We start from the raw sequence: 18030 nt of genomic DNA on the forward strand, positions 1-18030 counted from the left end.
CACATTCTTTCTGTGTTGTAGGTGCTTCCATTTATTTTTAGAGGTAAAAAATTTCTTAATTTACCACCTTTCTAAATTTCTTAATATACCTCTAGGCGTAGATACCGTAACACTTTCTTAAGGCATGATTTGGTCTCAGGTCTTCAGCTTTCCAAGCTGTCTTTTCTCTCCTCACCTCACCCAAAAACCGAGCTGACTCTAATGCACTTAGGTTCTTAATCTGAAATATGGCCTAACTTGCAGTGCTTGGGCAAAATAGTCACTCAATAAATATTTGATGAATGAATGTATGCATTAATCAGTAGTACAGGTAATTTCCAACCAGTGCATTCCTGAATACACAGTACTGGTTCAAAATTTGTCTAAGAACACAGTAATTTTTGTTGAATGATACTCTGAAATTAGATGTCATTCATTCATTCTTTCAGGTAAAGTAACTCTTACCTTTGGATTGTATCAGTGAATCCCATGGTTATGTACCCAGATGCCATCCTTTTGATCTTCCCATGTAGAAATGATTTTTAAATCCTTAGAAATACTCTTGTTATAACCTGGTACAAAATATTTTAAATAATGTGTTTTGTGAAAAAATTAGTTGTGTTTACAATACATTGTTTTCCTTTTTTGAGAACTCCTGGGAAAAATATATTCAGTGGTATTGAGACTTCCAGTCAAGTAATTTTTTAAAATCTCTTGTAGTTGCTAAATTAAGTAACTGATTATATTAATTTTTTTAAGTAAAGAAAATGGAGTAAAAATTGTCCATTGGCCCAGTACTATCTCCTCGCAAATATATAACATTTTACAGATTTTGTTTTGTAATTTAATATATTTCTGCCTCCATCTTGTTTTTCTTACCCAATTTTCCCTCATTCTATTTCTTCACTAACTTTTAAAACAATATGGTGGGTATGCCAGGGTGGCTCAATCCATTAAACATCTGCCTTTGGCTAGGTCATGATCCCAGAGTCCTGGGATCCAGTCCCACATCAGGCTCCTTGCTCAGTGGGGAGGCTGCTTCTCCCTCTGCCTGCTCAGGACCCTGGGATCATGACCTGAGCTGAAGGCAGATGCTTAACGGACTGAGTCACCCAGGCGCCCTGGCCTTGGTCTTAATACGCATGTTATGGATATGAACAAACAATTTGAGATATGGAATTTTCCTAGTGTTTTTTTTTGTAAGAAGAACTAAGTAAAAATATCAAATAATAAGTTTTAAGGTTGTTAAAAACCATCACCAACAATATGTGAAATTATAAATTCTCCCTTTATGAAATCTCTACAAATATTTGACAGGAAGTGTCAGTATTAATACTATTCCAACGGAAGGTTAGTGCCCCAAATAAAATGAAATAAATTTCTTTTCATCCCTTCCACTTAGCTCTAGATTTATTTATTTGAGTTTTTTAAAAACTTAAAATAAATATCCACTGTTACTTGTAGATTATCTTCCACAGGTTATAGCTATATTCAAAAAAATGTTATGAGACCTAGGCTTCAAATAACTTCTCCTGGTACCTTATGGGAAGAAAAATTGCTTCAAAGGCAAAATCATATCTCCAAAGATGCCCTAATATAATACAAGTTGTGAAAAGGTTATTCATTGCTTTTGTTATGTTATCTCTGGGACTATTTAGACCTTATAAGGAGGATTCCATGAATTAAACCACCTGGCTTAAAAGTCACATAACTTTCTGGTATTTTCCTAAGTTCCCACCTAATGGACAGAGAAGAAAATAGGCCATCCAGGAATTTTATCTTATTTCTCAATAGGCAGAATTCTAAGGAAAAAAATGAGTTGTTCCCCAAATGTTTTATAAGATTCTTTGGAGAGAAATACAATAAGGATCATTAATTCAATTTTCATTCATTCGAGTATTTGCTAAATGCCTAAAGTAATCCAGGCAATATGCTCTGGGCTGGAGGGACTGAGAGCAGTTAGAGATCCTTCTCCAAGAGGTTAGAATCTGTTGGCAGACACCGAAAATGCAGTCATGACAGAAATTCTGCGAAAAAAGATCACAGAGGAGGGGCATTAATTAGGATGGATGGGAGCAAGGCAGAGGTCTGCAAAGGCTTCCCTGGTCAATAGGTAACACTTAAACTCAATTTTATAGGCCAAGTAAGAATTATCCAAGTGACAATATGACTTTATTCATCCAATTATAGCTCTTTGAAACATTTAAGTCCTTTTAAAATGGTTGATTTTAGCTTAACCAGAGAGCGGGAGACTCTTAGCTAGGAATTCGCAAACATGTTTGCTTTAATCAAACTTCGTATTTGGACTTTAAACTTTTGAAAACTCAGTACCAAAATGAGTAAACTTTCCCTTATTAGTATTCTCAATTCCTTTTGAATGCCTTTTGTTCAGCTAATTCAAGTGTGGTTAAAAGATATTTTAAGACATGAGGTCCGTCCTGCACTGGGAAATTTCTTCAAGTCCTTATGAATATATATAGTTTTTGTTGTTGTTTTTTGCCTTTTCATGTCATGGAGGTTGGTTAGATAAATATTATGAAACTTATTCTTAACCAACTTGATTTATTGAATTCTTCTACTGTGTAGAGTTACAATGTGGAGTAGGAGAAATACTGGAAAAAACTCTTCTTCCTAATAATGATCTCTCTTTCCAAACCAGCTTCTATGAGCAATCATCATCATATCCAGAGGAAAGACAAATAAAAATTAATAATATATATAGTTACTTATATAAAATAAGCAAAATTGCATTTTTGAGAGGGAGGTAACATTTTAAAAAGTTCAAGGAGTTTTCTGATCCTATTTTTCTTAAAATATCTTAAATCTATTAATTGTAATATATTACCATGGTTCTTTTTCTAGAATCTATCAGTTCCATAAGGATTGATTAATAAAATTGTCAGAAAAGAATTCTCCGAATGTGGAGACATGTTTTTGCTATTCTTTTTATTTGAGTAAATTATTTGTAAATGCCTAAGTGCTTCATTAGAGTTCTCATTGCATAAACTAAAAGAAATCTACTAAAAGCAAAGCAAGTGTAACATATGTTGTGGTCATGTCTATATCAAAGAGCCTGGGAAATAAAGTCAACAGTATAGCTTTTTTGGTTTTGTTTTGTTTCAGTGGTTGGAAATGATGGATTTTATATAATACTGAAAGGCTCAGCTCGACCTCAAACAAAGGTACATAGAAATCTGACTGAAGAAAATGAGTCAACAGCCTCTTTCATACCTCAGAGTTTCCAGGAATTTGTCAATGAAGACTTCAAAAACTTTATACTTGCTGAGATGCACACACCTTCATGTGACACAACAGTAAGAAATGAATCTTTGCTTTTTCCATAAGCAACAAAGTATCATTATTATAAAATTTGATCTCTTCTAGGTATTTAAATCCAAATATCTTCAGTGAGTTATGTATTAAAGATAATGTATCTTTTAAAAATGAAAATTATACTACTAATATTGAACTTCAAATTCGTTTAAGAAATTTTAATGAGGGATGCCTTCAACAACATACCACCCACTGGCAGGGATTATGTAGTATATTTGATAACTAGGACAAAGCCGATGTGGTTGGATCACTGAATGAGGAAGAAGGGTAGTTTGAGATAAGGGAGAGGGAACAGGTGATTTGAGGAGAGGGAGAGAGAGGACAGATCATGAAAGGTCTTTTAACAAGTTAAGAATGTATGCTTAAATAAAATAAAATTTTTAAAAAAATAAAAAAACAAAGAATTCATGCTTATCCTGTTTATCTCAAGAGCAATGCTAAGGTGATCAAAGGGTTGATTCCATTACAGTTGGAAGGTTTTACCTGAAGAAAATCCTTGGCTTGTATTTATTATTTTGACACTATCAGCTGGTCAAAAAATTAAAGTTCAATATCTTTCTGGATCTCTGGATACTCTCCATGGGGATCAAATGCGGTTTGACTACAATTGTGGCTAAAAGAAAGCCAGTTTTAGATTTAGGGTGGTCAAGATGTTCAGAGTAGAAAGAGCCAATGAAACCAATTAAAGCCAAATTATTTGTCACTATGGATTGAAGTCAGAAAAACCTACCACATTCTCAGGTTCAAAAAGAATGAGGATGGATAAAACTAAGAAAGAAAGACTAAGATAAAAAATGAGACATGAATATAAAAGTATATTGTTGATCACACATGAATGGGTAATGTTTCTGATCTTTCTTGATAGAGATGAAAAAGAATACATTTGCCACTCAATGGTCACATACAGTGTACCTGTTGGCATTTCAATATGCTTTAGAAAAAAACACCACACTTGGCACAGTAGGTATAATTAGAACTACTTCTTGGTCCACGTTGTAGTAGTCAACTCCAATCTTTCAGGATCTATTTGTTTGTTCGTTTGATGAGGGCAAAACTCATGAATTAAAATGGGACGTGAGGGGACTACCACCTCTGAATTCTGCAGTAGGTCTATGAAGGTATCACTTATCTGCCATTCTGCCTGGGATGTAGTATTTTTTTCTCCAGTTTTGTTGAGGTGTAATTGAAAAATAAAAATTGTATATATTTAAGGAGTATATAGCAAATGTAAATAAAGTGAAATTATCACCACAATCAAGCTAATTACCATATTCATCATTGCACAGTTACAATCTTTTTGTGGTGAGACCACTTAATACCTACCCTCTTAGCAAATTTCAAGTATACAGTACAGTATTGTTGACTTTAGTCACCATGCTGTACATTAGATCTATAGGATTTACTCATCTTGCATAACTGAAACTTTGAGCAATAGCTCTTCATTTCCTCTACCCCCAACCCCTGGTAACTAACATTTTACTCTTTGCTCCTATGAGTTTGACTATTTTAGATTACACATATAAGTGAGATCCTACAAAATTTGTCTTTCTATGTCTGGCTTATTTCACTTAACATACTGTCCTTCAGGTTCATCCATGTTGTAGCAATTGACATTTTCTTTATCCATTCATCCATAGCTAGACCATTAAATTATTTCCGTATCTTGGCTATTGTGACTAATGCTGCAATGAACATGGGAATGCAGATATTTCTTGGAGATAGTTTCATTTCTTTAGTTGTCTACATAGAAGTGAGATTGCTGGATTGTATGGTAGTTCTATTTTTAAGTTTTTGGGGGAAACTCTATACTGTGTTCAATAATGGTTGTACTAATTTACACTTGTACAAACAGTGTTCAAGTGTTCTCTTTCCTCCACATCTTTGTCAATACTTACCTTTTGTCTTTTTGATGGTAACCATTCTAAGAGGTGTAAAGTGATAACTCATTGTGGTTTTGATTTGCACTTTCCCGTAATTAGTGATGTTGAGCACGTTTTCATATACCTTGGTCATTTATATGTCCTCTTTTGAGAGAGAGAGATGATTATTTAGGTTCTTTTCTCATTTTTTAATTGAGTTCTTTTTTCTTTCCTATTGAGTTGTGTTTCTTATATATTTTGGATATATACTAACCTCATCCAGATAAATGGTTTGTGAATACTTTCTCCTATTCTATAAGTTGCCTTTTACTACACCAATTGTTTCTTTTGCTCTGCAGAAGCTTTTTAGTTTGATGCAGTCTCACTTGTCTATTTTTGCTTTTGTTCCCTGTGCTTTTGGTGTCATATCCAAAAAATCATTGCCTAGAACAATGTCAAGAAAATTTCTGTTTTCTTCTAAGAGTTTTATGGTTTCAGGTCTTATCTTTAAATCTTTATATCATTTTGAGATAGTTTTTGTATATGATGTGAGATAAGAGTCCACGTTTATTGCTCTGCATATGGATATCTAGTTTTCCTAACATCATTTATTGGTGAGACTATCCTTTACTCAGTATGTTTCTTGGTGCTCTTGTGAAAGATCAGCAACCATAACTGTATGGATTTATTTCTGGGCTCTCTATTTGGTTCCACTGGTCTACATGTCTGCATTTATGCTAGTAGCATACTGTTTTGATTATAATAGCTTCATAATATAATTTGAAATCAAGAAGTGTAATGCCTTTGTTCTTTGAGTTTGGTTTTTTAAAATGTCACATAATAATGATATCATACAGTTTTTGTCTTTGACTTATCTCACTTAGCATTGTGTCCTCAGGGTCCATCCATGTCACAAATGACAGTATTTTCTTCTTTGTCATGGCTGAATAAATATTCTATTGTATATATAACATATCTTCTTTTCTATTCATCCATTGGCACATAAAGGTTGTTTCCATATTTTGGGTACTGTGAATAATGCTATAATAAACATGGAAGTGCAGATATCTCTTCAATATCTTGTTTTCATTTCTTTTGGGTATATACCAAGAAGTGGAATTACTGAATTATATGGTAGTTCTATTTTCAACTGTTTTGATGAAATTCCATACTGCTTTCCATATTGACTGAACCAATTTATATTACCACCAACTTTGTAAAAGGATTTATTTTTCTCCATATCCTCACTAACATGTGTTATCTCTTGTCTTCTTGAGGATAACCATTCTGTTAGAATGTGTGAAGTGATTTCCCATTGTGGTTTTGATTTGCATTTCCCTGGTGATTAGGTATGTTGAGCTTCTTTTATGTACTTATTGGTCATTCGGTTGTCTTTGGAAAAACATCTATTTTGTTCTTCTTCTTTAACCCATTTTTAAATAAGATTGTGTTTTATTGTTGTTGTTGTTGTTATTGAGTTGTAGGAGTTCCTTATATATTTTGGATATTAACCCTTTATCTAATATATGGTTTACAAATATTTTCTCTCATTGTACATCTTGTCTTTCATTTTGTTGATTGTTTCTTTTGCTGTTCAGAAGCTTTTCAGTTTTGATATAGTCCCACTTGTTGATTTTCACTTTTGTTGCATTCACCTTTGGTTTCTTGTATCCAAGAAAATGATTGTCAAGATCAATGTCAAGAAGCTTCTTCCCTATGTTTTCTTCTAGGAGTTTTAAGGTATCAGATCTTATCTTTAAGTCTTTCATTTATTTCAAGTTAATTTTTGTGAATGATATAAGATAAGGGTCCAATTTCATTTTTTGCATGTGTTTATTCAGTTTTCCCAGCCCTACTTGTTGAAAAGACTATGGTTTCCCCAATGAATGTGATGGATTTATCAAAATTTATCAATTTTATCTTTTTTTAAAAAAAACTTAGTTTTATTGATTTTTAAATTGTTTTTCTATCCTCTATTTGGTTTATTTCTGCTCTAATCTTCATTATTTTCTTCCTTCTGCTAACTTTGGGCACAGTTTGTTCTTCTTTTTCTAGTTCCTTAAGGTATAAGTTAATTTGAAATCTTTTTTAATATAAGCATTTATCACTACAAATATTCCTTTTAAGACTGTTTTTGCTACATCCCATAATTTGGTATGTGATGCTTTTTTTTTTTTTTTTTTGTCTTGAGATTTTTTTTTTTTAATTGCCTTTTGATTTCTTCTTTGACCCAATGGTTGGTGAAATATGTTCTTTAGTTTCTACATATTTGTGAATTTTCACTTTTCCTTATAGTTATTGATTTCTAGTTGCATTTCACTGTTGTTGAAAAATGTACTTGGGATGATTTTGATCTTAAATTTTATGTTTTTGTGACCTAACATGTGATCTATCCTGAAGAATATTCCTTGTGCGTTTGAGAAGACTATACTGCTCTTGGGTGGAAAGTTCCATATATGTCTGTTAGGTCCATTTGGTCTATAGTGTTGCTCAAGTCAGCTCTTTCTTTGTTGATTTTCTATGTGGATGCTCTATCCACTTTTGAATATGCGCTATTGAAGTCTATTATTATGTGTGTCCTTAAATCTAAAGTAAGTCTCTCATAGTATATTACTGGTTCTTGTTTTATTTTGATCTCTTCAGCCACTCTATGTTTTTTTATTGGGGAGTTTGATCCATTTACATTTAAAGTGATTAACGATAAGTGAGGATTTACAATTGTCATTTTGTTAATTGTTTTCTTTCTGTTTGGTAGTTGTTTACTCTTGTCATTTTTTGTTATTTGAAGATATTTTCATAGTGATTTGATTCGATTCTTTTTATCTTTTGTGTATCACTAAATATCTTGTAATTATATTTCTTAAATTGATAACAACTTAACTTGAATCACATAGAAAATCTCTACACTTTCAGCCCCCCACTTTGTGTACTTGTAGTCAGAGTTCTTATATTGTGTATCCCTTAATTTCTTTGTGGTTATAGTTATTCTTAATATTTTTGTTTTTTAACTTTTATATTAGGGTTTGAAGAAATTTATATACCACCATTACCATGTTGCCTTATTCTATATTTGACTGTATATTTACCTTTACCAGTGAGAGTTATGCTTTCATGTGCTTTCACATTGCTGTTTAGCATGCTTTTATTTCAATCTGAAGAAATCCCTTTAGCAGTTCTTCTGAGGCATGTCTAGTGGCAATGAACTTCCTCAGTTCTTATTGTCTGAGAAAGTCTTTCATTTTTTAAATGATAGTTCTGACGAATATGGTCATTAGCAGTTTTCTTTTTTTTAGTACCTCAAATATATCCTTCCACTCTCTCCTGGCCTGCAAGATTTCTACTGAGAAATCCACTGATAATCTTTAGTGTGATAAATTGCTTTTCTCTTGCTTTTTTCAAAACCATTTTTGTCTTTGACTTGAAAATTTAATCATAATATGTATTTATATAGACCTCTTTATATTCAACCTACTTGGTTTCTTTGGGCTTCTCAGATCTTGATGTCTTCCTTCTCCATGCTTGGGAAGTTTCTGATCATTATTTATTTAAGTGGGCTTTCTGTACCCTCCTCAGATTAGGGTGTGTGCTTGATAGTGGCTCTGGACCCAAGGTGTCCATGTGCCAGTACTCAGGGAGCTATGGTGGTTCTGGCTCTGACGGCACACAGTGGCTCCAATTCCAGGGAAGCTCAGTAGTGTCGGCTCTGTTGTCTCCAACAGGTGGGTCCACACTGGCAAATACTGTGGAGGTCCTCAGTGGGGAAGGATGCTCAGGTCACCTGCTCTCCTTTACACCCACCAGAGAATTCATAATGGAGAGGATTCCTCTTGGCACTGAGCTATGATGACCTGGGGAATGAGATGACACAGGTAAAATGTTTCCTTCCTTTTTCTATATGGCCATTCTTGGTTTTTGTGCTTTAGTGGCATATTTCTTCTTAATTATATTCCAACATTCTCTCACAGCTATTTTCATTTGTGGGTAGTTGCTAAATTGTTTTTTTGAGGGAAGTAGGACAGAGTAGGACCTCTTAGTCTGCCATCTTGATGATGTCTGTGATACTGTTTTGATTTACTGTGTTGGCTAAAGTTGAAGAGGGTAGGGAGAGGACAATTTCAGAGGCTTCCACTTGATCTTCCTTAATAAGAGCTCTTACCACAAAGGCCAAGAAACCAATGTAAGGGCTCTACCAAGTCTCCATTCAAATTATACATTTAAGGCCCATGGAAATTGCCATAATGTAGGTCTATGGACCCCGTGGAGTTACTGTGAAGCAGACCTAGGTGAAAACTCCATTTTTTAGATGCATTCTCCATATTTTATCTTGTAACAGGTGGTCATTGTGACACTTAATGTATTCAGGTTTTAAAGCCATTATCCCAAGTTTTAGGGTTCAACAGAATACTTGCTTGGGCTATGAATGCAACCCTATCTTGAGCTATGCTATCCTTATGATTAAATACTAGGTCCAATACTCAGCTTTTTCTGTTTTCCAACTACAGAAGAGGAGATTTCATTTATATGCTGCCATGCAGCACTTGGATTGTGTACTTCATCCATGGCTTCAGGCAGTGGAAGACCACTGGTCTTTCTTTTAGGTCAGTTCACATTTTCTGACAATTCTCCAGGTTTATTCCTTTCTCTGGGCAGTCCCACACTGGTTACCTCTTGCAAACCCTCCTGGCTGATAGGAGAGGGAGAATCACACACTTACTCTATCAAATTCCTGTCTTGTTACTTTGAGCCTCGGGGAGAAAGAGAAAGGGCAGAAAAAGACTGTGGGACTGACAAACTCTTACTGAACAAGCATTGTCATCAGTTTCCTGATCTCAGTTTATAATCTCTTGAGTTAGAAAATGAGCTAAAGTTCACAAAACCGATTTTACAGTCTCTAAATCTCTGTGCAAGTTCTGCAAACTTAAATCCTTGTAACTCTGAAACAACAGGAAAAAAGTACTTTCACAATAGGATAACTCTACCAAGCACTCTGTTACATAAGTATCTATCATCTCTCTAGCCATTGTATAAATAAATTTTATATTATACAATTTAAATTTATATAAATATAAGTTTAACATTCTGGGACAATTGGAAAAATTGCATTTAATAGTCTATGTTTCATTGGTATACATAGAACATCCCATTTTATTTATATATGTATATATATGTAATAAAATTCATATGTAATAAAATGTGTGCTTATCCACAACACATACAACATTAAATGCAAATGTTCCAATTGTCATATAATTATATATTATGTAATCATATAAAGCCTATTATATTTATATAAATATTATATATATATCCTATTACATATATATAATAGGATGCTGTGTATATACACATAGGATATACATAATACATAGAGTGTAACAGGGCACATTTTTTATTTGCTTATTTCCACAGAAATTTTACATATAATTTTATTTTTTTCTTGAAATACACTACAATTTGGCAAAAGCTATGATATTGAAATGTAGCTCTTTACCATGTGTGTTTTGCTATATAAAAATATCAGTTTTAACAGGCTAGCTTTTAAGAGGAAAGGTTTTTTTTTCTGATGCTACAGATTTACAGTTAAATTGACTAGTTTTATTAAGTACTTATGTATGTAAGTTTTTTTGTGTGTGTTAAGTGCTGTGGTGGGTTTATGATACAATCTTGAAATGACTACAGATGTAGATTTTGGAATTGTCTACAAAGAAATGTGATATTCAAACCACAAAAATAAATAAAGACTCTGATAAAAACAGTATTAAAAAGAAAGGGCTGAATTCAAGGAGCAAATTTGATTAATTCCATACTTTGAAAGATGGAAAAGAGCCACCAAAGAACCCAGCAAAGAAGCAGAACTAGAGCTGTGACAGGGTCCTAGAAGCCAAGGGAGAAGATAATTTCCAAAAAAGTGAGATGATTAAATGGTCCTCGACATTTTGAGGCCCTTTCTTTTACAAGGAGAGCTTTGCATGAAGCCCTCTTGCCTGGTTGTATCTTTTGACCCATTGTGAGCATTTGTTAGATGACTTGATAGCATCCTAGATGGGAAAAAATAAGTTTCCCTTGAATATATATAATTTAACTAATAAAGTTCAAACCTTTAATCTGAGAATATTTTTTGTGCTCTTTTAGCAAGTTAGCTCATTAAATCTAAAAATAAGACATGACTGACTTAACTAATTACACATTATTCTTTAGCAGGTTGAATGCTTTGTTGCCTTGATAATTCTTACAAATTAGTATTTCTCAATAATAAAAATTATAAATCATAAAATATTTATTTTTGTCTCATCCTCCTGCTCTTGTTATATTGAGACATTGATAGTCTATTCATGTCTCTTACAGATCTGGCTCTTTGTTTTCTGGATTTTGGTAAGCATGTCTTCAAGCAGGCATACAAATCAACACACACACACACCCCTATTATTTGACAGCATTGTGATGGAGCCAAGGAATACTGAAATAAAACATAAGAAATGCTCCTTATCCAGAAGAGGGGAACAAAACTGACTCTTATTACAAGAACAGGAAAAATAGTACATGATTAGGTGGAAGCTGGTTTTGACTAGGACTATGGTCTTTGGAGGAAGAGCAAGTTCATTGTCGGTTAGAGTGGCCAGGAACATGTCATGAAGTTAAGGAGCGTGAGTTATGTCTCTAAGTAGAGATAGTTTATAGATCAATGAAGAGAGGCACTATCCCTTTATTTTATAGAATTCCATAGAATAGAACATATATTGAAGGAGTTGCCAGGGACATCTGTGCCTTGCTCACATTGTGTGGCCTTATACAGTGACCATGATAACACCACTCTAAGAACACAGGTGATGCAGTCAGACAATATTTTATAGCTCCGGAAATGGACAATTTACTAAGACTCTATGCTTCAGTTTCCTTATCTGTAAAAACTGAGCTTAGTAATAATGCCTACCTCATAGATCATTGTATTAAATGAGATTATATAAGCACTGAGAACAATGTCTAGCACATTATGAGAACTGAATTTTTACCTATAGTTATTGTTATTGGTGTTTTTCCTTTTCATTCCATCTTTTTTTTTTTTTTTTTTTACCATTTTTACCTTCGGGCTGGCCTTATTTCTTCTGTTTTTTAAAAATATTTTGTTTATTTGAGAAAGAGAGAGAGAGAGCAAGAAGTGGGGAGGGGAAGAGTGAGAGGGAGAAAAAATCTTAAGCAGACTCCACACTGAGTGTAGAGCCCCATGTGGGGCTTGATCCCAGGACCCAGAGGATCACGACCTGAGCCAAAACCAAGAGTCAGCCACTCAACCAACTGCACCACCCAGGTGCCCCATGGGCTCTCCTTATTTCTTGCCAATATTTTGCAACCACCTCTATCCTTGTATTCAATCTATGAACCCCGTCAGTTCACCATCCACATTGTCACTAGAATGACTTTTGTAAAAGTCAAATATGATTATGTTGCTCCGTTGCATAAAATGCTTCAGTCACTTCTAGTCACTTCTAAGATAAAATTTAAATTTCTTTGCATGGGTTTCAAAGCCCTTCATGAATGAATTCAGCTGTCTAGTGCATCCTTTTTTTCCAGCCATGCAGAACTACTTATAGATCACTGAAGATTTATTGTCTCCATGCCTCTACACATCTTGTTTCCTGTGCCTGCAATGACATGCTCTTTTAGGGTTTGTTCACAAACTTTCATGCATTCTCAAAAAACTCATCAAACTTTACTTTCTCTGACAAAATGGTCTCTAACTTTCCCTTGTACCCTGATTTATTTTGTGTATGCCCCTAGATTGTGGTGTTAGTTTTTGTCATGTGACTTTTTAATTTGTTTTGTTTTTGTTTTCATTCTACTGTAAACTCGTTGAAGTTAATCTAACCTTTATACCCCTTGTCCATAGGTATAGTGATTGACATAGATATATATATAATTTAAAATAAAGGCATTTATAAAGGGATGACTAAGAGAATGAATAAGTGAATAAATGGAAATATTCCAAGTAGGAAAACCAGTGTGGACAGGGAAAGATAATATGGACAGTGAGGAAAATTTCTGGTCTACAGGAATGAGAAGGTGGTTATAGGTCACTTAGGTTCAGGTAAGTTTGTAGTTCATCCTTAGATCCAGTGGGAAGAATTCATCTTTGATGAAAGCACAGTAAGGAACTATACTAATCACTTGAAAAGAGCATTAACTTCATACATTTTAGAAAGAGTAATCTGACAGTTCCTGTCATACTCTGTTGTCTTTTGATTGCTATTGTTTTCAAGAGATTTGATGTATGCTCACAGAAAGCTAATCTTTATAATGTTTTGAGCAAATTTAATATTTTCATGTTCAAGCCAATGGACTTTCCTGCTTATTTAATCACTTGGCTCTGTATTAGGATGTGCTTTTATTATTTTTTTAAAAATTTTATTATGTTATGTTAATCACCATACATTACATCATTAGTTTTTGATGTAGTGTTCCATGATTCATTGTTTGTGTATAACACCCAGTGCTTTTAAAATTAAACTTTTCCTCTCCCAAAGAATGCCTTAATAAATTTTGCACTAAAAATAAACAACCTAACTAATACATGATTGGTATTCATAATGGATAGGAAAGTTAAGACTTACGTGGAAATAATCCCTGTCTTTGCTTCTACATTTTTTAATAAAAAATTATGAGCATTCAGGTCTTGATCTCAGGGTCATGAGTTCAGGCCCCGTTTTGGGTTCCATGCTGGGTGCAGGGCTTACTTAAAAAAAGAAAATTATGAGCAATTTAAAGAAACAATCAAATCATATCTTTTGGGTAGTATTAATTCTTCATTTGAATATGAGAATGACAATGTTATGTTTTAAATATTTACCAGGTTTTTTTTAAAAGCAGGGGAGTATTGTATACTTTACATGTGAAAAAGTTATTTTGTCTGCTGTGGATAGAGTGGAGTGGATTTGCATAATGCAGTGTAGGAAGCAAAACAGGGAAATCAGTGAGGAGGCTCTGGTAATAGTGCTTGTGAAATGTTATTTGTCTGGATAGAGTTGCTTAGTAGAGAAGTATAGACATAGACGGATGTGGGATATATTTTGGATGTAGAATTGACAGGATTTGCTTATGGATTGGACACAAAAAATAATTGCAAAAAATGATTCAATGATCGTTTCTAGAATTTTGGACAGAAAAATTGGTGGATGTTAATATCAATTATTGGGATTGAGAAGACTGAGGTAGAAGATGATTTATGAGAGAAAATGTAGAGTTCTAATTTGGTGTTTTAGATTCAATATTTTGAGATGCCAATTATATATCCAAGTGGAGGATATGTTGACAGTTTGAAATACAAGTCTAGGTCTTAAGAGGGTTAGGATGTTGCCTGTATCCATTTGGTTGCTTAATAGTATTCAGTTGTATGAATATACCACAACTTATTTATCTATTATTCTGTTTATAGACATCTGAGTTATTTCCAAAGCAATGAATATCAGGTACAAAGTTTTTTGTCACAAATGCTTTTATTTCTCTTGGATAAATATCTAGGAATGAAATTATTGGTGCATAAAGATGATATATATTTAACTTTTCATGAAATTGCTAAATAGTTGTCTAAAGAAGTTGTAGCATTTAGAAGTATAGGCTTAAAAATGATGGTGTTAAATATAGGACCTAATGCTTTGTTGTTTATATTGCTAAATATTACTTATAAAATATAATATATGAATTGGTTTGATTATTTTGCTAAATGAGAGTTGAAAGTAGAAGCAGTTAATACTCCAATCATAAGCCTGATGATGATAACAGTGATGGGAAAGATCATGATTTGTAATAGCTGCTGTTATTTAATGAGTGTCTACTATGTACATGCACTAAGTTAAGGCTAAATTAAAATTTTTATAGAGTATTTCAGATAATCCTCATAGCAACTCTGTGAGGTATATATTATATTTATTAGCATTCAGGTAACTAAGACTTTACTTACCTGTCTCGGGTCATACAGATAGTAAATACTCAGATTGAAGTGGAACCCCAGTTTGTTGATTTTCAAGCCCAGGCTATTATTCAATCACCAAGACTTCCTGTCTTCTAAGCGAACATGTTGATTTCTTTTTTTTTTTTTAAAGATTTTATTTATTTATTTGAGAGAGAGAGAATGAGAGACAGAGAGCATGAGAGGGAAGAGGGCAGAGGGAGAAGCAGACCCCCTGCTGAGCAGGGAGCCCGATATGGGACTCGATCCCGGGACTCCAGGATCATGACCTGAGCCGAAGGCAGTCGCTTAACCAACTGAGCCACCCAGGCGCCCCAACATGTTGATTTCTTTCTTTTTTTTTTTTTTAATTTGAGAGAGAGAGAATGAGAGAGAGCAAGCACATGAGAGGGGGAGGGTCAGAGGGAGAAGCAGACTCCCTGCCGAGCAGGAAGCCCGATGCGGGACTCCATCCAGGGACTCCAGGATCATGACCTGAGCCAAAGGCAGTCGCTCAACCAACTGAGCCACCCAGGCGCCCAACATGTTGATTTCTTGAGTGAAATTTTAAAATAGAGTAAGTAGAATTAATTCTGAGAGTAGCTTTTAAATCAGAATTTTAGGTCATTGAGTGACAAATGTGCACACATAGTGACAAACAAGAATTATGAAATAGTTTTAAGTAGAAATCCTGCTTCTTTGTCCTGTGTTGTCATGGCTGAAAATGCTAGATTTGGCTAAAGGTAGACTAAAATGACCTTTGGACATCTAAATAAACTTACTGGTCTCAGAAGCTAGTATCACTTAATGTTAAGGTACCAAAAATAACTGTATCTTTGCAGATACATGAATGCTCATCTTCAGCATACATTTTTATATGATATTAGATGTTTATGGTTGTAAGGTAATGACTTAAACCATTATGGTGACTCAGATGGCCTTGCTCAGTTGTACTGAGCTCATTTAATAAAATTTATCTTTTGTTTTGCCACTGCCTGTAGGGATGGTAATGTCACTGTATGTCATAGTAGCAGTAATATAGCATAGCTTTTTGAAAACAGCTTTTTTTTTATTATGTTATGTTAATCACCATACATTAGAACATTAGTTTTTGATGTAGTGTTCCATGATTCATTGTTTGTGTATAACACCCAGTGCTCCATTCAGTACATGCCCTCGTTAAGACCCATCACCAGGGTGACCCATCCTCCCACCCTGCTCCCCTCTAGAACCCTCAGTTTTTTTCTCAGAGTCCACAGTCTCTCATGGTTTTTCTCCCCCTCCGATTTCCCCCCCTTCATTTTTCCCTTCCTGCTATCTTCTTCTTCTTCTTCTTCTTTTAACATATAATGTATTTTTTTTCAGGGGTACAGATCTGTGATTCAACAGTCTTACACAATTCACAGCGCTCACCATAGCACATACCCTCCCCAATGTCTATCACCCAGCCACCCCCCACCACTCCAGCACCCCTCAGTTTGTTTCCTGAGATTAAGAATTCCTCATATCAGTGAGATCGTATGATACATGTCTTTCTCTGATTGACTGACTTCACTCAGCATAATACCCTCCAGTTCCATCCACGTTGTTGCAAATGGCAAGATTTCATTCCTTTTGATGGCTGCATAATATTCCTGTGTGTGTGTGTGTGTGTGTGTGTGTGTGTGTGTGTGGCTATTTTTTGGCTATTTACCTAATTTCACTATTTTGGACAACTTACTTAAGACTTAATTGCTTCATCTATAAAATCAGAACAATAATAATACTACCTCAGGAAATTTTCTGAAAATTAAATGATAAAATGCAGCCCTGTTTCAAGCACAGGGTATGGGTTTAATATATAATATATTATTGTTACTATTATTATAATATAATTATGGAATTGAATGAAGAAAAAATATTAAGAATATTGCCACATCAAGCAAGATAATTAACTCTTCTCAAAGTTTAACCTTGGCTACCAGTCTGGAGTCCATCAATATGCTACTGCAAAGCCCTGAGACACTTCCCCCTAATCAGATTCTACTGGGATGATCATTTCCTAGATCTGACACATGCAGGTGGTCTTCCTTGGTGATGAGTTCACTCGATGTATCAGGAATTAAGTATTTTCATTCCCACTTGAGAACATTTTTCTCTTGAGTACATGTTCAGGTGCTATAAGGATGGGAGCAGAAGCTTGTACAATATGGAGGCACTGTGTTTTTCTTTCCTCCCTGCCCTTGCCTCCAAATAATCTCACAGCTCTTCCCTTCTATGCTGCCCTATCTACTGAGTCAGTCCCTTCTCACTTCCCTGGTTAGTTTGTTAGACTTTACTAACTTCTCATTCATTTGTTAGGTTATAAGGAAGCTTAGTCAGTTTTCCAATTGGGGTATCTGGCTAATTCATAATCTTAACTCATCTTTGGATCTTGTTTAACATGATGATTATGTGTAACCATCAGTGCTTTCTGTCCAGGATTTAGTTTTGTTGTAGCTATCTAGCTTTGTCACAATCTCCAAAATTTTATCTCACTACTGACAAAGTAGAAATGTATCTATGTTGTAGGTACTTATATGCTAACAGAATGTATAGACCTGTAATGTAATACAGCCATACCATAATATATACATCCATATACCAAAAAGAAATTATACTTATAAGAGAGAGAAGGCAGAGATTAAGGGAAATACTAAGTGTAATTTGAAATAATAATAAAAGTATGATACAAAATGATAAAAGAGTATAGACTGAGACAGTTCTAGGCTTGAAGCCTGGCTCTGTTATTTACTGGCTGTTTAACCTTGGATATGCTCCTTAATTTTTCTAAAGTCTTCCTTTCCTCCTTTCTACTTTTCTTTCTTTCTTTCTTTCTTTCTTTTCTTTTTCTTTTCTTTCTTTCTTTCTTTCTTTCTTTCTTTCTTTCTTTCTTTCTTT

The 18030-nt window shown here is 34.2% G+C and overlaps 1 protein-coding gene across 1 annotated transcript in view; it reads left to right on the plus strand.

Annotated features, from left to right (window-relative positions):
• Positions 1-18030, plus strand: part of CNBD1 (cyclic nucleotide binding domain containing 1) — a 328386-nt gene that overhangs the window by 233821 nt on the left and 76535 nt on the right. Inside the window, exon 6 of the mRNA XM_021688390.1 lies at positions 3103-3293. Coding sequence (XP_021544065.1) covers positions 3103-3293 — 191 coding nt within the window. The remainder of the gene's footprint in view (positions 1-3102; positions 3294-18030) is intronic.

The sequence above is a fragment of the Neomonachus schauinslandi genome, chromosome 4 (genome assembly GCF_002201575.2).
Source record: "Neomonachus schauinslandi chromosome 4, ASM220157v2, whole genome shotgun sequence".
NCBI classification, from domain to species: Eukaryota; Metazoa; Chordata; class Mammalia; order Carnivora; family Phocidae; genus Neomonachus; species Neomonachus schauinslandi.